Genomic DNA, 22,780 nt, shown 5'->3' with positions numbered 1-22,780 from the left:
CATTTTGCATGAGAGCTCCTTATTTCTCACCTAAAGCTGGCCTGGGCTTGAGGAACAAGCCATCCTACTCAAGCCAATGTCAGCATCCTGAGCATCTCTCTGTTCCCCCTGGTTCTTCCCTCCAAGCTCCAAAGGCTTCCACAAAGGATGGGTGGGACGATTGTCCACACACAGGGCTCCACTCTCTCGGTGGCTAGAGCTAGACTTGGAGTTAGGAAGAGCTGAGTTCAAATTCTGCTCAGACACTTATTAGTTGGGTAAAACTACACAGATCCTTCAACCTCTCTGTAAAATGAGATAATCAGAGGCCCTACTTCAAATTATATGTAAAGTGTTTTGCCAACCCTGGAAGGTTATTATATAAATGTTAGTTATTATAGTTACTGTTATTATTATTATTATTACTACTGCTGCCTCCTGACCCTGCGGACTGGCCTTTCTCCCAGGCGGGCCCTGCTGGAACAGTCCCTACAGCAGGCTGAGTTCCTGAACAGCTGCGAGGAAGAGGAATCCTGGCTCCGAGAGAAGATCCAGTTGAGTCAGGGGGCTCCCCTGGGCCGGGACCTGGGCCAGATCACGGCGGCTCTGTGGAAGTATAAGGTGCTTGTTCTGCTCTTCACCCACGGTTCCCTGGACCTCCCCGAACCCTCTCTCCTCTTATCCCACCGTGCCCCTCCTTTCTTTTTCCAACACATGTCTTTCAGTCATTTCAGTCACTTCAGAATCTCCAAGACCACATCTGGGGTTTTCTTGGCAAAGATCCTGGAGTGGTTTTTACAGATGAGGAAACTGAGGCACACAGAGTTAGGTGACTTGCCCAGAGTCACACAGCTGGTCATTGTCCAAGGTCACATTTGAATTCGGGTCTTCCTGACTCCAGACCTGATGCTCTAGCCCAGGGGTTCTCAAACTACGGTCGTGGGCCAGATGCGGCCCGCCGGGTTATGGCAAATGGGCTGAGGGGCGGAGACTGTGAGCTTTTGTTTTTACTGTAGTCCGGCCTCCCACAGTCTGAGGGACGGTGAACTGGCCCCTATTCAAAAAGTTTGAGGACCGCTGCTCTAGCCTCTGCACCATATCTCCTCTGATTTCTGTTTTGCTATAATTTGGATAAATGAATTTTTTTCCTATGTGTGTTCATTGCAGAACTGGTATTTGATGGGAAAAGAGTCAAGCCCTGGATATAGAGATTGGGACCCCCCCATAATGACAGTAAATGGAAGTTAGATTGAACATGATCATATTATTCCTAAATTAAAAATGTTTAAAGGAGCAGATAGATATAATTCTCTGAGGAAAGAAGAGTAGGGGCTTCCAGCCCCAACTTCCCACTCCCTCTCCAGCAGGAAGAAGGGTAGGGGGAGAAGAGGCTGGAGGTGTCTGTTTTGCCTCACTACCTTCCCTATACACATTACAGACCTTAAGATGCTATATGGATATGAATTATTAATAAATGACAATAGAGTTTAAAATTTGCCAAAATACATGATCTCGTTTCCTCCTCACACCCATGCTATCATTATTCCCATTTTACAGATGAGTAGTCAAATGCTAGGTATTCCAAATGTTGTGAGGAGTAGAAATTTTCCTCTTACCTTCCCACTTATTCTCCTGCCTCCCTCCCCCATTACATCATCACGTTTTTCCCTTCTGGCTTATCTCCTGTACCGGGGTCAGGCCTTGGAGACCGAAGTCAGCTCGCACCAAGCAGTGTGTGTGGAACTCACAAGGAAGGCAAAGGAGCTGAGCCCCTCGAGCCACCCTGGCCAGCCAGACCCACAGGCGCGGGCAGAGGCCATCCACCGCCAGTGGCAGCATCTCCGGCACAAGCTGACCCAGCTCCTGGCTCGGCTCCGAGCTGCCCTGCTCATCAAGCAGGTACAAGGTGGTGGAGAAAGAGTGGAAGGGGGCAGCCAGGGCTGCTTTCCCACCTGCTGTCCTCCCCTCCAAGCTGAACCCAGGAATTCTTGTACCAGAGGAAATTGTATTTGGGCTGTGATGGATTAAAAAATAACCAGCCTCGGGTACCGCCTGTGAGAGGGCCCAACCGTCCAGCAGCAGTGTGGTCAGCAGTGCAGGCTTCCCAGCTCCAGGGAGGGGGCCCAGGGGTGACAGAAAGAGAAGGTCACTAGGACCCAAGGACCCCGGGGCTGGCAGCCCTGTGCAAACGCAAATCAGAAGTAGCTGGCCCCCATGACTACGGAGGCCCCAGCATAGTATCTTCATCTTTTTGTTGTTTGTTTGATTGGTGTTTTTTTTCTTTCCACTTTTTTTGACTTTTGATTAGATTTTCTTGAGCAGCATGATGAGTGTGGACATCTGTTTGGAAAAATTGCACATTTAGCCTATCTTGGATTACTTGCTATCTAGGGGAGGGGGAAGAGGGGGAAGAAGGGAGAAAAATTTGGACACAAGGTTTTACAAGGATAAATGGTGAAAACGAAATTTTCGTTTATTTGCCAAAATAAAAAACCATTATTATTTTTAAATTTTAAAATGATAATAAAAAAGAATTATTTCATGGTAAGGAAGCACCTCTTCTGTGTTATGGTGGTGACCTCTGTCTTTCGGGTTCTTCCCACCCTAGTATTTTGCAGATGTGAGCGAGGTAGAATCATGGCTGCAGGAGCAGCGGTCCTTGCTGGCCAGGGAGGATTACGGGAAGGATGGGGCTGGTGTGACGGTCCTGCTCCAGCGTCACCAGAGACTGGAGCGAGAAGTGTGGGCCTGTGGGCTGGAGGTGAGACGGCTGGAGGAGCAAGCCCAGACTGCAGCCCTCCAAGCCCCACTCACGGTAATCCACTGGGCATTGAGATGGGAACAAAGTATAGGCAATGCACCAGATCAAACACTAGACTCCCACTCCCCAAACCCCCAACCCAGGGAGGACTGGGAAATGACCTCAGAGCTAGACTCCTCGCACTGGAGCAGCCTAATGGAATGGATTGGAAGCCAGAGACTGTTCTTGTTCAGTTGTCTCAGTCATGTCTGACTCTTAATGACTCCACTTTGGGATTTTCTTGGCTAAGATATTGCCAATTCTTTCTCCAGCCCATTTCACAGATGAGGAAACTAAGGCAAACAGGGTTCAGTGACTTGCCCGAAGTCACACAGAGAATAAGTGTCTGAGACCACATTTGAACTCAGGTCTTCCTGACTCCGGACTGGCACTCTATGCCTTATAGCATCACCTAGCTACCTAAAGTTAGAGGGATCAAATCCCAACTCTGCAACTGATTATCTCTGTAAGAGAGGGAAAATTACTCTTCTCTATGAGCCTCAGTCTTCTTATCTGTAAAATGACAAAATTAGACTAAATCATTTTTAAAGTCACTTCTATTTCTAAATCAATCATCCTTTGATTCCAGAAATAATTGAAACGTGATTCCTTCCTTAATTTCCTGCCTCAGGAAGACTTGAGTTCATAGCCTGCATACTAGCTGTATGATCCTGACCCAAATTCCCCCCCACACACATTGTATTTTGCCATCAGGCTATCTACCTCAGCTTCCTAGTTTCATCTCTAAAGTGAAGGTAATGAAAATTTCAGACATCTCTCACAAAGAGAAGGGGATCAAATGCGAGCATGCAAACTTTAAAGTTCTATGTGCATATTAGTTATTAGTTGCTATTAATTCTCTCACACCTCATAGAACATTGAATTTGAACTCAAGAAAGCCTAGGATTCTCATCCATCCTAGCAAAATGACAGAGTAGGACTCAATGACCTCTAATGTCCCACCAGCTGTTCTTGATGGTCCACCTTTCTTCCCCTTCAAGGCTTAGACTGAGTCTTCTCCTTTGACTCAGGAATTGTCTAGTTGTTCTATCACCTAAGTACCTTTCAGGTGATCCTGAAAAGCCAAAACTGTTTTTATAATATTATTGTCAGTCAAAAAGCATTCATCAGGCACCTACAACGTGCCAAACATTGTGCTAAGCAACAGAGATATACAAAAGGAAGCAAAAGATGGTTTCTGCCCTTTGAGGAGCTCACAGACGAATGACTTAATTTTAATTTAGTTTAATTTCAAATATGATAAATACCAATAGATATAATTCACATAAACAAAAAAAAACTCTTTGGAGGAGCCTCAATTTTTAAAAGTAAGGGGTTTTGAGACCAAAAAGTTTGAGAATCACTGCTATAGATCACTAGGTCTCTGAGAAATAAGGATTTTTTTTGTCTGAGCCCCAAACCTTATTTGAGTCTTCATGGATTTGGACACTCAGGAACCCGTTTCTCAGAACTGATCTTTAGAAGAAATATTACTACTACTACTACTACTAATAATAATAATAATAGTTAAAGTTTATATTATATGAGAGGCAGTATGGTAGAATGAATAGTTGATCTTGGAGTAAGGAAAACCTGGTTTCAAAATCTGAAAAATCCTGATTGTGTGACTCTAGGCAACTCATTTAACTTTTTAGTACTCCAGGTAAGTCTGCAGACTGCAAACAGGTGCTGATCTGTATTGGACGATGATTCCTCTCTGAGAATTCCTTATATAAAAAAACCTCCCAAATATTAATATGATGTTTTGAGGTTGGCAAAATATCTTACTTGATTCTCATGCCAATCATATGAGGTAGGTTCCCTTTTTTGTGATTGTTATCAAGTCATTTTTTTAGTTGCGTTTGACTCTTTGTGACCCTATTTAAGATTTTCTTGGCAAAGATACCGGAGTGTTTTGCCATTTTCTTCTTCAAATAATTTTACAGATGAGGAAACTGAAGCAAACAGGGTTAAGTGATTTGCCCAGGGTCACACAGCTCATAAGGGTCTGAATTCAGATTTGAACTCAGAAAGATGAGTCTTCCTAACTCCAGGACCAGCATTCTATCTATTATGTGACTTAGCTGCTCATGTGCATGGCTTATTTCCCTCAAAACGTTTATAAGTTTCTCATGGGCCACACTATACTTTATGCTCAAAGCCACAACTAGGAATTTTATTGGGGGTAGAGGAAGACTGACCTCGGTGGCAAGCAGCCCAGGGACGGTCTAACGAGAATTTGGTCTGTGACTTCTTGGGCATAGCCCTGGGTGAGAAGTGTTAAACCAGTAAGACCTCACTGGTCCTGTTGCTCAGGACCAATGGACCTCCTGGTCCAGAAGCATTGAGGGTCAATAGAGAAATTCCAAGCAAGGCAGGAGGAGAAAGTGTGTGCCCCTCGCCACCAAATGCCAACACCTGGGGCCAAAGAACAGTCCTCTCCAGTCTGCTCAAGCATTTAATTTGTTATCCCAAAATGCTCAACACCTTGCCAGGTACAGAGCAGATACAATATTACAGAATCAGAGATTAGAGCTAACAGGACCTTTGAGGTTATTTTGTCTAAGCCCCTTTATCTTACAGATGAGGCGACTGAGGCTTAGACAGATAAATGATTTGCCCCGAGTCACACAGCTCACGTCCAAGGCTCTATCCACTATGCCAACTAGCTGCTCTGAGGGCTTGGGGCTTTTTGCTCAATTACTTAGTCTGTAGTCCCTACCTCATTCACTTCGGTCTTACTTTGTTCCAGAATTTCTGTACTACCAACTTTCTGGATAAGGGATGAACAGAGAGGGAGAGAAAAGAGAGACAGGGGAGCAAGAAGGAGAGGGAAAGGAAGAGAGAGAGAGAGAGAGAGAGAGAGAGAGAGAGAGAGACAGAGAGACAGAGAGAGACAGAGAGACAGAGAGAGACAGAGAGAGACAGAGAGAGACAGAGAGACAAAGAGAGACAGAGACAGAGAAAGGGAAGGAAGGAGGAAGAGAAAAGGGAGAGAGAGAGAGAGAGAGACAGAGACAGAGACAGAGAGACAGAGAGACAGAGACAGAGACAGAGAGACAGAGACAGAGAGAGAGACAGAGAGAGACAGAGAGACAGAGACAGAGAGACAGAGACAGAGACAGAGAGACAGAGAGAGAGAGACAGAGACAGAGACAGAGAGAGACAGAGACACAGAGAGAGACAGAGAAAGGGAAGGAAGGAGGAAGAGAAAAGGGAGAGAGAGAGAGAGAGACAGAGAGAGAGACAGAGAGACAGAGACAGAGACAGAGAGACAGAGACAGAGAGACAGAGACAGAGAGAGAGAGACAGAGACAGAGAGAGACAGAGACAGAGAGAGAGACAGAGAAAGGGAAGGAAGGAGGAAGAGAAGAGGGAGAGAGAGATAGGGAGAAAACAAGGAAGGGAAGTGGGGAAGAAAGGAAGAGAAGGGAGAAGACAGGAAAAGAGAGAGGAAAGGAGAGGAAGGGAGGGCAAGAAAGAAGAGAAAAGAGAAGGGGAGAAAAGAGGAGAAAAAGGGAGAAGAGAGAGGAGGAGGAAGGAAAGAAGGAGGGAAGAGGAGACAGGAAGAGAGAGGGGAAAGGAGGGGAGAGAAGGAGGAGAGATGAGGAGGGGAAAGAAAAAGAGAAGAAGAGAGAGGAAAAGAGAGGAGAGGAGAGAAGAAAGGGGAGGAGAAAGGAGGGAAGGGAAGAAAGGAAGAAGGGGCTCCTCCATAGATTTCTTCCCAGGAGGCAGTGACAAGACCTCTATTTTTAGCTCTGATTAGGTAACCCCTCTTCCAGGTGGAGAGCCAGGAAGCCTGGAATCAGGTGGATGGCGATGGAGCTGGGAAGTCCCAGGACTGGACACCGAACTTAGCACCCTCAGGAGTGGCTCACCATCAGCTCCGGGTCAGGATGCGTTTCACCTTCAGAGGTACCCAAGGTTGAAGAGTGGGTTCTGAGGTGCCATGGGTTCCTTCCCCACCTGGTTAAAAAAAGATGGGTAGAAAAACAGCCTCCACTCTAACCCCCCCGCCTGACCTTGCCTAAGACCCACATGTCTATTGTCCCCGGAGTCTGGGGGAGGGTGGGGTGGGGACAGAACAAGGAGTTAGGAAACTGGAAAAGTAAGATGTCTCCCACAGCTCCCACGAAGTGGGTCACCATCTCTCACACATCTTCACACAGCACCTGCCTGGGGTGTGTCCCCATCCTTAGACATGCTCATCCCAACTTCCTTGGAGACTCTACTTAGGAAGCACCTCCCACCCTCAGCTACCACGGATCAGTCGGCATTAAGTGCCTCCTGTGCGCCGGCCCTGTGGAAGGCTGCGGGTGCTCTCCCCCGGCTCACACCCCTTGGCACTCATTTTGCATTCTGTACATATTTATATGTGTGTAAGTCCCTCCCGCACAGTGAATATCCCACTTTTGTCTCCCCATCCCCGTTAGCAGTTTGTGACACATAGTAGGTGCTTAATACTTCCTCCCCGTTTGGTTGCTTACTGCCCACTACTTTCCCTCCACGCCAGAGCACTGGGCAGAGGGGGACTGAGGCAGCCGCCAGCCCCTCCTCCTAAGCGAGACTATAATTTCCAGGGCAAGAACCATATGCAACACTTTACCCTTCAAGTTCACTTCTGCCACCAGCGTTGTGTTAGCTACACAGTCAGTGTTCAATAAACACTTATCAGTTCTTCTGTTGAAAGGGGGAGCCGCTTAGCTCCCAGGTTCCCCTCCCCCCACACCCAGCTGGCTTCTCTCTGCAGGGGAGAACCTCACCTGGAGCAGGGGAGACATCCTGGAGCTGGTCGCCAAACCAAGTCCTTCCACCTGGAGGCTAAAGGACCCCGGAGGCTGCCAGGCAGAAGTGCCAGCGAGCTACGTGGCAGAGCTCGAAGCTCCCCAGGTCCTGATTCAGAAGCCTCGCTCTCACACTTGTGGCCACGCCAGCCAGTTCCCTGTTAGTCCTGTGCGGACGTGTCCGCCTTACAGGCTGAGGCTGGGGTTTCTGGCTTGTTTTTGAGATGGGGTCTCCTTCTCTGGCCCAGATAGAGGGGTAAGGGCCGCCCGTGGGCTCGCCCCCGCCGCTGGTGGGCACCAGAGCATTGGCCGCTCTCCAGCCCGTGCCAGGGATGCTGAGACGGGCGCATCCAGCTCGGAGCGTGGGCCGCAGTCTGCTCTGAGTCCGGCACCGGTACGGGGGCCGGCCGTCTGGCGGCCCAGGGAGTGCCAGTCAGAAGTGGGATTAGCTCCATCAGTGCCGTCCTGGCACTCTTCTGTCTGGCCCAGACCAGGAGGCCCAGTCTCAACAAAAATTAAAGAGTCCAGCTTCCTTCTGAGAGACCAATTTCTAGACATGGCAGAAAGAATTTACTTGCTTCACTACAAGCGTCTGTTTTCTTTTTTCTTTTTATTCAATTGGAAGGGGGGTTGGGAAGGAATGAGGGGGAAAATAAAGGCTTATTAATTGAAAACAAATTAATTAAAAATGACTGGTCTTCTACTATATACACACATAAAAAGCTTGATTCTTCTGGGAAAGCCGGTCACTGATCACATTAACCCTTTGTTGTCACAGGTGACATCGTTGATGAATCCCTTATGTGAAAGACCAGGGAACCGGGGAACCTCGTGGCGACCCGTCCGCTGGGGCACCCAGGAGATCTCCAGTCCCTCGGAGCTAGATCTTCATTTTGACCCTGAAACAATCCGCAAGACCCAGGACCGCCTGAACCAGGACTATCAGGGCCTACAGGCCCTGGCACAGGTACTTGATTTATGTGCTTGAGAGCGCTGCCTCTGAGGTGGTAGTTCTCAAAGAGTCGGGCTCTGAGTTACCTTCTGAGGAGCTACGGGGTCAAAACTACTTTCATAATAATACCAAAACATTTTCGTTTCTAACATGGCAAATATCATTACATATAACCCACATTAACAAACAAGAATCGCTGAAGAACTCAGTAATTTTTAAAAAATTGTTATTTTTTATTTTTAATGTTCTTTTAAAAAATTTTTAGTTCCAAATTCTCTTCCCCTCCACACCCACTGAGAGAAGGCAAGCAATATTATATCCGTTTGCCTTTTGAAATCATGCAAAACATAATTCCATATTAGCCATTTTGCAAAAGAAAAGAGTACTTTAATTTGCACTCAGAGTCCAATAAGAACTCAGTAATTTGGAAGAGGCTTGGAAACAAGAACTTTAAGAACTGCTGGTCGGATAGCTCTGGAATGCCCCTCACTCTCTCTTTCATTCTTCATTATCTATAACGCTCAGACCATAGCACGCAGCCTGGGAAAGCAGGATATTGTGGGAGGGGGCTGAGAGCAGGAAGACAAGGCGTCTCCACGAGGAGGAGGGCTGGGGAGCTGAGAAACAGCTGATTCCTCGCGGCTGAGCTCGACTCGACTGCCAAGAGGGAGCTGGCTGCAGGGACACCGCTCTGTCCTCTCAGCGGGGTGCCTCGGCCTTCAAACAGAGGCTCTGCTGACCTTTCTGCCTTCAGCGTCGCAGGACCCGGCTCGAGGAGATGTCCGCCTTATTCTGCTTCTATGACTCTTGCGGAGAGCTCCAGTCCTGGTTGGAGGACCAGACAGTGCTGTTCCAGACCCTGAACCCCCAGGCTGAGAACATGGAGGTCGACAGGAGTAAATTTGAGGTACAGCCATGAGTGTGCTAGTAAATGTTTAACTATTAGCTCTTCCCACCCCACCAAAAAAGCTCAGATCAAATGTAAACTGCATTATCCACAAATTTTCTTGAGTTTAGGTTGAAGGTGTCAAACTCAAAGCCAGCCAGCCTCAAACAGCTAGGAAAGCTCCAGTGCAGTAGATCCAGATTAAAATTTAATTGGGAAATGTTTGAGAAAATAAAATATAACACAACATAGACCATGTACAATTGTGCTTTTGTAAGTCACTGTGAAGTGTACAGAGATCCAAGTTTGACACTGCTGATAGAGACAATCAACAAATTCATAAATCAAGCCCTGGTTTGTAGCATCTGGCCCCTTTCCAGGTGAAGATGCTCCGACTGAAAATTTAGCAATCACTCTCAGAATTAGACATTCTTTCTGTTTTCCTGGGCCAGGAGATGGGGATGAGGAAGAAGAACCCGTTCGTCAGGCCCTTCCCCCTCTCTCTCCCCCACTCAGAATTTTCTCTCCGCTTTGGCTATGGGGAAAGGACACTTGGCAGAGATCAGCAGTGAAGCAGAAAACCTGAGGCAGAGGATTCCTGATCACACAGCCAAGATCCAGCAGTGGCAACAGGAACTGGGCCAGAGGTGAGCCAAGAGTGGGAGTTCAAAGTGAGAAGGGAAAAAGGAAAAAGAGTGGGTGCCTCTGATGCTTGTCTACTTTGATCCCTGGGATGGGGAAGAGTAACTGCCAAACTTGGCCCTGGATGAGATGAGAAAATGTCTCCTCTTTTAGGGGGGGGGGGACTATGTGTGTACAATGTTGTGTTGGCTATTAGAGGAGGTCATTGTGTTGGATCAGTGGTCAGTTGGTTTTGCTGAACTTTTAAAAATTCTTTGTTAGGAGGGGGTGTTTGCTGGGCAGGGGATGCGGAGAGGGGAATATTTGGAAGTGAATATGGTGTGAAAACAAAGAACATCCAAAGAAACCAGGGAAGAGAGAGAATCAATCAATCAACAAGCCCTTTCCAAGTGCCTACTATGTGCTGGCCCAAAAGACAAACTCAAGGAGCCAAAGAGTTTCGTTCTAAGATTGAGACAATGCAGGGCTCCTTGGACAGAGGAGACCAGTGGTAGACTGGAGCAAAGGATAGCTCTGATAGACTTGGAATAGGGAGAGATCTGGTCCAGAAACCTCTGGTAAATGGGACCTATCTGGAGGCAGGGGAGGGTTAGATGTCCCAGCAAGGCTGAGCTGCCGCTCTCTGTTCCCTGGTAGATGGGAGCAGCTGGAAGCCCTGAAGGAGGAGAAGGAATCGCATCTGGCAAGCATGGCGGACGTCCACAGCTTCCTGCAGGAGTATGCACTCACGGAGACCCAACTTCAGGATATTGTGGTGAAGCTGGAGTCTGGGAAGCCAGCGGAGTCAGCGGGCGGCTGCCGACGTTCCCCGTGGGGCATCCAGCACGAGATCTTGGTGCTGGAGCGCAGAGTCTGCTACCTCACCAGTGTGGGGAACAAGTAGGGTCCGGGCCCGGGAGGTTCTGAGTCACGAGTAGTGGGTGCCCAGAGAGGGGAGCAAGAGATTGGTGCATTAGACATGGGCCAGCCACCGAGTCAGGAAGGCTTGCTTCTGAGACACACCATCTCCATATAACCTCAAAACAAGCCATCAAACCTTCAGAGCCTCCGGCAGCTTGCGAAAACCTTATATTACAGATGGGTAATGGGCTCTTCAGTAGGAGGAGTTTCCCACATTGATAAGAATACCAAATACAGGATAAATTAGGGATGTAGGAAGGCATCTTGGGACACAAAAGTACTATACCCTAAATCAGAAAGACGTGAGTTTCAAATCCTGCCCATCATACGTGACCCAGGCATGAGCCTGGGCGAGTAATTTAACTTCTCAGTGCCCATGTAACTAAAACCGCCCTGGAATCAGAACACAATAGAATCTTAGGACCAATAAGAAATAAGAAGACAAAAATAGATTTGGACAGGAGGTGGTTAAGGGGGTGAGGAAGGATGGGGAGCAGAGAATTGAAAGATTTACAGGGAACTTTTGCTGTCCTTACAAGCATAATGAAAAATAAGAAGAGAGAGACTGAGAGCGAGAGCAAGAGCAAGAGAGAGAGAGACAAAGATAGACAGAAATAGAGACAGAAAAAGAGACAGAGAGAGACAGCAAGACAGAGACAGAAAGGGTCAGAGACACACAGAGAGAGAGAAAAAAAAGAGACAGAGAGAGACAGCAGAAATAGAGACAGAAAGAGTCAGAGACACAGAGAGAGAGAAAGACAAAGATAGAAAAAGAGACGGACAGAGACAGCAAGACAGAGACAGCAGAGATAGAGACAGAAAGGGTCAGAGACACAGAGAGAGACAGACAAAGATAGACAGAAATAGAGACAGAAAAAGAGACAGAGAGAGACAGCAGAGATAGAGACAGAAAGGGTCAGAGACACACAGAGAGAGACAAAGATAGAAATAGAGACAGAAAAAGAGACAGAGAGAGACAGCAAGACAGAGACAGCAAGGGTCAGAGACACACAGAGAGAGACAAAGATAGAAATAGAGAGAAAAAGAGAGAGAGAGAGACAGCAGAGAGAGACAGAAAGGGTCAGAGACATAGAGAGAGAAAGACAAAGATAGAAATAGAGAGAAAGAGACAGAGAGAGACAGCAGAGACAGAGACAGCAAGGGTCAGAGACACAGAGAGAGAGAGAGACAAAGATAGAAATAGAGACAGAAAAAGAGACAGAGAGAGACAGCAGAGATAGAGACAGAAAGGGTCAGAGACACAGAGAGAGAGAGAGACAAAGATAGAAATAGAGACAGAAAAAGAGACAGAGAGAGACAGCAAGACAGAGACAGCAAGGGTCAGAGACACACAGAGAGAGACAAAGATAGAAATAGAGAGAAAAAGAGAGAGAGAGAGACAGCAGAGACAGAGACAGCAAGGGTCAGAGACACAGAGAGAGAGAGACAAAGATAGAAATAGAGAGAAAAAGAGAGAGAGAGAGACAGCAGAGACAGAGACAGCAAGGGTCAGAGACACAGAGAGAGAGAGAGACAAAGATAGAAATAGAGACAGAAAAAGAGACAGAGAGAGACAGCAGAGATAGAGACAGAAAGGGTCAGAGACACACAGAGAGAGAGAGACAAAGATAGAAATAGAGAGAAAAAGAGACAGAGAGAGACAGCAAGACAGAGACAGCAAGGGTCAGAGACACAGAGAGAGACAAAGATAGAAATAGAGAGAAAAAGAGACAGAGAGAGACAGCAAGATAGAGACAGAAAGGGTCAGAGACAGAGAGAGAGACAAAGATAGAAATAGAGACAGAAAAAGAGACAGAGAGAGACAGCAGAGACAGAGACAGCAAGGGTCAGAGACACAGAGAGAGACAAAGATAGAAATAGAGAGAAAAAGAGACAGAGAGAGACAGCAGAGACAGAGACAGCAAGGGTCAGAGACACAGAGAGAGACAAAGATAGAAATAGAGACAGAAAAAGAGACAGAGAGAGACAGCAAGACAGAGACAGCAAGGGTCAGAGACACACAGAGAGAGACAAAGATAGAAATAGAGAGAAAAAGAGACAGAGAGAGACAGCAGAGATAGAGACAGAAAGGGTCAGAGACACAGAGAGAGAGAGAGAGAAAGATAGAAATAGAGACAGAAAAAGAGACAGAGAGAGACAGCAAGACAGAGACAGCAAGGGTCAGAGAAACACAGAGAGAGACAAAGATAGAAATAGAGAGAAAAAGAGAGAGAGAGAGACAGCAGAGACAGAGACAGCAAGGGTCAGAGACACAGAGAGAGAGAGACAAAGATAGAAATAGAGAGAAAAAGAGAGAGAGAGAGACAGCAGAGACAGAGACAGCAAGGGTCAGAGACACACAGAGAGAGAGAGACAAAGATAGAAATAGAGACAGAAAAAGAGACAGAGAGAGACAGCAGAGATAGAGACAGAAAGGGTCAGAGACACAGAGAGAGACAAAGATAGAAATAGAGAGAAAAAGAGAGAGAGAGAGACAGCAAGACAGAGACAGCAAGGGTCAGAGACACAGAGAGAGACAAAGATAGAAATAGAGAGAAAAAGAGACAGAGAGAGACAGCAAGATAGAGACAGAAAGGGTCAGAGACAGAGAGAGAGACAAAGACAGAAATAGAGACAGAAAAAGAGACAGAGAGAGACAGCAGAGACAGAGACAGCAAGGGTCAGAGACACAGAGAGAGACAAAGATAGAAATAGAGAGAAAAAGAGACAGAGAGAGACAGCAGAGATAGAGACAGAAAGGGTCAGAGACACAGAGAGAGAGAGAGACAAAGATAGAAATAGAGAGAAAAAGAGAGAGAGAGAGACAGCAGAGATAGAGACAGAAAGGGTCAGAGACACAGAGAGAGAGAGAGACAAAGATAGAAATAGAGAGAAAAAGAGAGAGAGAGAGACAGCAGAGATAGAGACAGAAAGGGTCAGAGACACAGAGAGAGAGAGAGACAAAGATAGAAATAGAGAGAAAAAGAGAGAGAGAGAGACAGCAGAGATAGAGACAGAAAGGGTCAGAGACACAGAGAGAGAGAGAGACAAAGATAGAAATAGAGAGAAAAAGAGAGAGAGAGAGACAGCAGAGACAGAGACAGCAAGGGTCAGAGACACAGAGAGAGACAAAGATAGAAATAGAGACAGAAAAAGAGACAGAGAGAGACAGCAAGACAGAGACAGCAAGGGTCAGAGACACACAGAGAGAGACAAAGATAGAAATAGAGAGAAAAAGAGACAGAGAGAGACAGCAGAGATAGAGACAGAAAGGGTCAGAGACACAGAGAGAGAGAGACAAAGATAGAAATAGAGACAGAAAAAGAGACAGAGAGAGACAGCAAGACAGAGACAGCAAGGGTCAGAGACACAGAGAGAGAGACAAAGATAGAAATAGAGACAGAAAAAGAGACAGAGAGAGACAGCAAGACAGAGACAGCAAGGGTCAGAGACACACAGAGAGAAACAAAGATAGAAATAGAGAGAAAAAGAGACAGAGAGAGACAGCAGAGATAGAGACAGAAAGGGTCAGAGACACAGAGAGAGAGAGACAAAGATAGAAATAGAGACAGAAAAAGAGACAGAGAGAGACAGCAAGACAGAGACAGCAAGGGTCAGAGACACACAGAGAGAAACAAAGATAGAAATAGAGAGAAAAAGAGACAGAGAGAGACAGCAGAGATAGAGACAGAAAGGGTCAGAGACACAGAGAGAGAGAGAGACAAAGATAGAAATAGAGAGAAAAAGAGAGAGAGAGAGACAGCAAGACAGAGACAGAAAGGGTCAGAGACACAGAGAGAGAGAGAGACAAAGATAGAAATAGAGACAGAAAAAGAGACAGAGAGAGACAGCAGAGATAGAGACAGAAAGGGTCAGAGACACACAGAGAGAGAGAGACAAAGATAGAAATAGAGAGAAAAAGAGACAGAGAGAGACAGCAAGACAGAGACAGCAAGGGTCAGAGACACAGAGAGAGACAAAGATAGAAATAGAGAGAAAAAGAGACAGAGAGAGACAGCAGAGATAGAGACAGAAAGGGTCAGAGACACAGAGAGAGAGAGAGAGAAAGATAGAAATAGAGACAGAAAAAGAGACAGAGAGAGACAGCAGAGACAGAGACAGCAAGGGTCAGAGACACAGAGAGAGACAAAGATAGAAATAGAGAGAAAAAGAGACAGAGACAGAAGCAGAGATAGAGACAAAAAGGGTCAGAGACACAGAGAGAGAGAGACAAAGATAGAAATAGAGAGAAAAAGAGACAGAGAGAGACAGCAAGACAGAGACAGCAAGGGTCAGAGACACAGAGAGAGACAAAGATAGAAATAGAGAGAAAAAGAGACAGAGAGAGAAGCAGAGATAGAGACAGAAAGGGTCAGAGACACAGAGAGAGAGAGAGACAAAGATAGAAATAGAGACAGAAAAAGAGACAGAGAGAGACAGCAAGACAGAGACAGCAAGGGTCAGAGACACAGAGAGAGACAAAGATAGAAATAGAGAGAAAAAGAGACAGAGAGAGACAGCAGAGATAGAGACAGAAAGGGTCAGAGACACAGAGAGAGAGAGACAAAGATAGAAATAGAGACAGAAAAAGAGACAGAGAGAGACAGCAAGACAGAGACAGCAAGGGTCAGAGACACACAGAGAGAGACAAAGATAGAAATAGAGAGAAAAAGAGACAGAGAGAGACAGCAGAGATAGAGACAGAAAGGGTCAGAGACACAGAGAGAGAGAGAGAGAAAGATAGAAATAGAGACAGAAAAAGAGACAGAGAGAGACAGCAAGACAGAGACAGCAAGGGTCAGAGAAACACAGAGAGAGACAAAGATAGAAATAGAGAGAAAAAGAGAGAGAGAGAGACAGCAGAGACAGAGACAGCAAGGGTCAGAGACACAGAGAGAGAGAGACAAAGATAGAAATAGAGAGAAAAAGAGAGAGAGAGAGACAGCAGAGACAGAGACAGCAAGGGTCAGAGACACACAGAGAGAGAGAGACAAAGATAGAAATAGAGACAGAAAAAGAGACAGAGAGAGACAGCAGAGATAGAGACAGAAAGGGTCAGAGACACAGAGAGAGACAAAGATAGAAATAGAGAGAAAAAGAGAGAGAGAGAGACAGCAAGACAGAGACAGCAAGGGTCAGAGACACAGAGAGAGACAAAGATAGAAATAGAGAGAAAAAGAGACAGAGAGAGACAGCAAGATAGAGACAGAAAGGGTCAGAGACAGAGAGAGAGACAAAGACAGAAATAGAGACAGAAAAAGAGACAGAGAGAGACAGCAGAGACAGAGACAGCAAGGGTCAGAGACACAGAGAGAGACAAAGATAGAAATAGAGAGAAAAAGAGACAGAGAGAGACAGCAGAGATAGAGACAGAAAGGGTCAGAGACACAGAGAGAGAGAGAGACAAAGATAGAAATAGAGAGAAAAAGAGAGAGAGAGAGACAGCAGAGATAGAGACAGAAAGGGTCAGAGACACAGAGAGAGAGAGAGACAAAGATAGAAATAGAGAGAAAAAGAGAGAGAGAGAGACAGCAGAGATAGAGACAGAAAGGGTCAGAGACACAGAGAGAGAGAGAGACAAAGATAGAAATAGAGAGAAAAAGAGAGAGAGAGAGACAGCAGAGATAGAGACAGAAAGGGTCAGAGACACAGAGAGAGAGAGAGACAAAGATAGAAATAGAGAGAAAAAGAGAGAGAGAGAGACAGCAGAGACAGAGACAGCAAGGGTCAGAGACACAGAGAGAGACAAAGATAGAAATAGAGACAGAAAAAGAGACAGAGAGAGACAGCAAGACAGAGACAGCAAGGGTCAGAGACACACAGAGAGAGACAAAGATAGAAATAGAGAGAAAAAGAGACAGAGAGAGACAGCAGAGATAGAGACAGAAAGGGTCAGAGACACAGAGAGAGAGAGACAAAGATAGAAATAGAGACAGAAAAAGAGACAGAGAGAGACAGCAAGACAGAGACAGCAAGGGTCAGAGACACAGAGAGAGAGACAAAGATAGAAATAGAGACAGAAAAAGAGACAGAGAGAGACAGCAAGACAGAGACAGCAAGGGTCAGAGACACACAGAGAGAAACAAAGATAGAAATAGAGAGAAAAAGAGACAGAGAGAGACAGCAGAGATAGAGACAGAAAGGGTCAGAGACACAGAGAGAGAGAGACAAAGATAGAAATAGAGACAGAAAAAGAGACAGAGAGAGACAGCAAGACAGAGACAGCAAGGGTCAGAGACACACAGAGAGAAACAAAGATAGAAATAGAGAGAAAAAGAGACAGAGAGAGACAGCAGAGATAGAGACAGAAAGGGTCAGAGACACAGAGAGAGAGAGAGACAAAGATAGAAATAGAGAGAAAAAGAGAGAGAGAGAGACAGCAAGACAGAGACAGAAAGGGTCAGAGACACAGAGAGAGAGAGAGACAAAGATAGAAATAGAGACAGAAAAAGAGACAGAGAGAGACAGCAGAGATAGAGACAGAAAGGGTCAGAGACACACAGAGAGAGAGAGACAAAGATAGAAATAGAGAGAAAAAGAGACAGAGAGAGACAGCAAGACAGAGACAGCAAGGGTCAGAGACACAGAGAGAGACAAAGATAGAAATAGAGAGAAAAAGAGACAGAGAGAGACAGCAGAGATAGAGACAGAAAGGGTCAGAGACACAGAGAGAGAGAGAGAGAAAGATAGAAATAGAGACAGAAAAAGAGACAGAGAGAGACAGCAGAGACAGAGACAGCAAGGGTCAGAGACACAGAGAGAGACAAAGATAGAAATAGAGAGAAAAAGAGACAGAGACAGAAGCAGAGATAGAGACAAAAAGGGTCAGAGACACAGAGAGAGAGAGACAAAGATAGAAATAGAGAGAAAAAGAGACAGAGAGAGACAGCAAGACAGAGACAGCAAGGGTCAGAGACACAGAGAGAGACAAAGATAGAAATAGAGAGAAAAAGAGACAGAGAGAGAAGCAGAGATAGAGACAGAAAGGGTCAGAGACACAGAGAGAGAGAGAGACAAAGATAGAAATAGAGACAGAAAAAGAGACAGAGAGAGACAGCAAGACAGAGACAGCAAGGGTCAGAGACACAGAGAGAGACAAAGATAGAAATAGAGAGAAAAAGAGACAGAGAGAGACAGCAGAGATAGAGACAGAAAGGGTCAGAGACACAGAGAGAGAGAGACAAAGATAGAAATAGAGACAGAAAAAGAGACAGAGAGAGACAGCAAGACAGAGACAGCAAGGGTCAGAGACACACAGAGAGAGACAAAGATAGAAATAGAGAGAAAAAGAGACAGAGAGAGACAGCAGAGATAGAGACAGAAAGGGTCAGAGACACAGAGAGAGAGAGACAAAGATAGAAATAGAGACAGAAAAAGAGACAGAGAGAGACAGCAAGACAGAGACAGCAAGGGTCAGAGACACACAGAGAGAGACAAAGATAGAAATAGAGAGAAAAAGAGACAGAGAGAGACAGCAAGATAGAGACAGAAAGGGTCAGAGACAGAGAGAGAGACAAAGATAGAAATAGAGACAGAAAAAGAGACAGAGAGAGACAGCAGAGACAGAGACAGCAAGGGTCAGAGACACAGAGAGAGACAAAGATAGAAATAGAGAGAAAAAGAGACAGAGAGAGACAGCAGAGACAGAGACAGCAAGGGTCAGAGACACAGAGAGAGACAAAGATAGAAATAGAGACAGAAAAAGAGACAGAGAGAGACAGCAAGACAGAGACAGCAAGGGTCAGAGACACACAGAGAGAGACAAAGATAGAAATAGAGAGAAAAAGAGACAGAGAGAGACAGCAGAGATAGAGACAGAAAGGGTCAGAGACACAGAGAGAGAGAGACAAAGATAGAAATAGAGACAGAAAAAGAGACAGAGAGAGACAGCAAGACAGAGACAGCAAGGGTCAGAGACACACAGAGAGAGACAAAGATAGAAATAGAGAGAAAAAGAGACAGAGAGAGACAGCAGAGATAGAGACAGAAAGGGTCAGAGACACAGAGAGAGAGAGAGACAAAGATAGAAATAGAGAGAAAAAGAGAGAGAGAGAGACAGCAAGACAGAGACAGAAAGGGTCAGAGACACAGAGAGAGAGAGAGACAAAGATAGAAATAGAGACAGAAAAAGAGACAGAGAGAGACAGCAGAGATAGAGACAGAAAGGGTCAGAGACACACAGAGAGAGAGAGACAAAGATAGAAATAGAGAGAAAAAGAGACAGAGAGAGACAGCAAGACAGAGACAGCAAGGGTCAGAGACACAGAGAGAGACAAAGATAGAAATAGAGAGAAAAAGAGACAGAGAGAGAAGCAGAGATAGAGACAGAAAGGGTCAGAGACACAGAGAGAGAGAGAGACAAAGATAGAAATAGAGAGAAAAAGAGACAGAGAGAGACAGCAGAGAGAGACAGAAAGGGTCAGAGACATAGAGAAAGAGAGACAAAGATAGTAATAGAGAGAAAAAGAGACAGAGAGAGACAGCAGAGATAGAGACAGAAAGGGTCAGAGACACAGAGAGAGAGAGACAAAGATAGAAATAGAGACAGAAAAAGAGACAGAGAGAGACAGCAGAGACAGAGACAGCAAGGGTCAGAGACACAGAGAGAGACAAAGATAGAAATAAAGAGAAAAAGAGACAGAGAGAGAAGCAGAGATAGAGACAGAAAGGGTCAGAGACACAGAGAGAGAGAGAGAGAGAGAGAGAGAGAGAGAGAGAGAGAGAGAGAGAGAGAGAGAGAGAGAGAGAGAGAGAGAGACAAAGATAGAAATAGAGAGAAAAAGAGACAGAGAGAGACAGCAAGACAGAGACAGCAAGGGTCAGAGACACAGAGAGAGACAAAGATAGAAATAGCGACAGAAAAAGAGACAGAGAGAGACAGCAAGACAGAGACAGCAAGGGTCAGAGACACAGAGAGAGACAAAGATAGAAATAGAGAGAAAAAGAGACAGAGAGAGACAGCAGAGATAGAGACAGAAAGGGTCAGAGACACAGAGAGAGAGCGAGACAAAGATAGAAATAGAGAGAAAAAGAGACAGAGAGAGACAGCAGAGATAGAGACAGAAAGGGTCAGAGACACAGAGAGAGAGAGAGACAAAGATAGAAATAGAGAGAAAAGAGACAGAGAGAGACAGCAGAGATAGAGACAGAAAGGGTCAGAGACACAGAGAGAGACAAAGATAGAAATAGAGACAGAAAAAGAGACAGAGAGAGACAGCAGAGAGAGACAGAAAGGGTCAGAGACACACAGAGAGAGAGACAAAGATAGAAATAGAGAGAAAAAGAGACAGAGAGAGACAGCAGAGATAGAGACAGAAAGGGTCAGAGACACAGAGAGAGAGACAAAGATAGAAATAGAGAGAAAAAGAGACAGAGAGAGACAGCAAGACAGAGACAGCAAGGGTCAGAGACACAGAGAGAGACAAAGATAGAAATAGAGAGAAAAAGAGACAGAGAGAGACAGCAGAGATAGAGACAGAAAGGGTCAGAGACACAGAGAGAGAGCGAGACAAAGATAGAAATAGAGAGAAAAAGAGACAGAGAGAGACAGCAGAGATAGAGACAGAAAGGGTCAGAGACACAGAGAGAGAGAGAGACAAAGATAGAAATAGAGAGAAAAAGAGACAGAGAGAGACAGCAGAGATAGAGACAGAAAGGGTCAGAGACACAGAGAGAGACAAAGATAGAAATAGAGACAGAAAAAGAGACAGAGAGAGACAGCAGAGAGAGACAGAAAGGGTCAGAGACACACAGAGAGAGAGACAAAGATAGAAATAGAGAGAAAAAGAGACAGAGAGAGACAGCAGAGATAGAGACAGAAAGGGTCAGAGACGCAGAGAGAGAGAGACAAAGATAGAAATAGAGACAGAAAAAGAGACAGAGAGAGACAGCAGAGAGAGACAGAAAGGGTCAGAGACACACAGAGAGAGAGACAAAGATAGAAATAGAGAGAAAAAGAGACAGAGAGAGACAGCAGAGACAGAGACAGCAAGGGTCAGAGACACACAGAGAGAGACAAAGATAGAAATAGAGACAGAAAAAGAGACAGAGAGAGACAGCAGAGACAGAGACAGCAAGGGTCAGAGACACAGAGAGAGACAAAGATAGAAATAGAGAGAAAAAGAGAGAGAGAGAGACAGCAGAGATAGAGACAGAAAGGGTCAGAGAGAGAGAGAGAGAGAGAGAGAGAGAGAGAGAGAGAGAGAGAGAGAGACAAAGATAGAAATAGAGAGAAAAAGAGACAGAGAGAGACAGCAGAGATAGAGACAGAAAGGGTCAGAGACACACAGAGAGAGAGAGACAAAGATAGAAATAGAGACAGAAAAAGAGACAGAGAGAGACAGCAGAGAGAGACAGAAAGGGTCAGAGACACAGAGAGAGAGAGACAAAGATAGAAATAGAGACAGAAAAAGAGACAGAGAGAGACAGCAGAGAGAGACAGAAAGGGTCAGAGACACAGAGAGAGAGAGACAAAGATAGAAATAGAGACAGAAAAAGAGACAGAGAGAGACAGCAGAGACAGAGACAGCAAGGGTCAGAGACACAGAGAGAGACAAAGATAGAAATAGAGACAGAAAAAGAGAGAGAGAGAGACAGCAGAGAGAGACAGAAAGGGTCAGAGACACACAGAGAGAGAGAGAAAGATAGAAATAGAGAGAAAAAGAGACAGAGAGAGACAGCAGAGATAGAGACAGAAAGGGTCAGAGACACAGAGAGAGAGAGACAAAGATAGAAATAGAGACAGAAAAAGAGACAGAGAGAGACAGCAGAGAGAGACAGAAAGGGTCAGAGACACAGAGAGAGAGAGACAAAGATAGAAATAGAGAGAAAAAGAGACAGAGAGAGACAGCAGAGACAGAGACAGCAAGGGTCAGAGACACAGAGAGAGAGAGAGACAAAGATAGAAATAGAGACAGAAAAAGAGACAGAGAGAGACAGCAGAGATAGAGACAGAAAGGGTCAGAGACACACAGAGAGAGAGAGACAAAGATAGAAATAGAGAGAAAAAGAGAGAGAGAGAGACAGCAAGACAGAGACAGCAAGGGTCAGAGACACAGAGAGAGACAAAGATAGAAATAGAGAGAAAAAGAGACAGAGAGAGACAGCAGAGACAGAGACAGCAAGGGTCAGAGACACAGAGAGAGACAAAGATAGAAATAGAGACAGAAAAAGAGACAGAGAGAGACAGCAAGACAGAGACAGCAAGGGTCAGAGACACACAGAGAGAGACAAAGATAGAAATAGAGAGAAAAAGAGACAGAGAGAGACAGCAGAGATAGAGACAGAAAGGGTCAGAGACACAGAGAGAGAGAGAGACAAAGATAGAAATAGAGACAGAAAAAGAGACAGAGAGAGACAGCAAGACAGAGACAGCAAGGGTCAGAGACACACAGAGAGAGACAAAGATAGAAATAGAGAGAAAAAGAGACAGAGAGAGACAGCAGAGATAGAGACAGAAAGGGTCAGAGACACAGAGAGAGAGAGAGAGAAAGATAGAAATAGAGACAGAAAAAGAGACAGAGAGAGACAGCAGAGACAGAGACAGCAAGGGTCAGAGACACAGAGAGAGACAAAGATAGAAATAGAGAGAAAAAGAGACAGAGACAGAAGCAGAGATAGAGACAGAAAGGGTCAGAGACACAGAGAGAGAGAGACAAAGATAGAAATAGAGAGAAAAAGAGACAGAGAGAGACAGCAAGACAGAGACAGCAAGGGTCAGAGACACAGAGAGAGACAAAGATAGAAATAGAGAGAAAAAGAGACAGAGAGAGAAGCAGAGATAGAGACAGAAAGGGTCAGAGACACAGAGAGAGAGAGACAAAGATAGAAATAGAGAG

At 45.5% G+C, this 22,780-nt stretch overlaps 1 protein-coding gene across 1 annotated transcript in view; it reads left to right on the top strand.

Annotated features, from left to right (window-relative positions):
* Positions 1-22,780, top strand: part of SPTBN5 (spectrin beta, non-erythrocytic 5) — a gene marked incomplete at its 3' end in the record, with an annotated part of 110,582 nt that overhangs the window by 5,570 nt on the left and 82,232 nt on the right. Inside the window, 9 exon segments of the mRNA XM_074284787.1 lie at positions 447-600; positions 1,678-1,878; positions 2,588-2,794; positions 6,562-6,694; positions 7,530-7,723; positions 8,342-8,530; positions 9,270-9,422; positions 9,918-10,048; positions 10,680-10,909. Coding sequence (XP_074140888.1) covers positions 447-600; positions 1,678-1,878; positions 2,588-2,794; positions 6,562-6,694; positions 7,530-7,723; positions 8,342-8,530; positions 9,270-9,422; positions 9,918-10,048; positions 10,680-10,909 — 1,592 coding nt within the window.

This window comes from Sminthopsis crassicaudata, chromosome 2 (assembly GCF_048593235.1).
Source record: "Sminthopsis crassicaudata isolate SCR6 chromosome 2, ASM4859323v1, whole genome shotgun sequence".
NCBI classification, from domain to species: Eukaryota; Metazoa; Chordata; class Mammalia; order Dasyuromorphia; family Dasyuridae; genus Sminthopsis; species Sminthopsis crassicaudata.
This window is presented reverse-complemented; position numbering and strand designations above follow the sequence as displayed.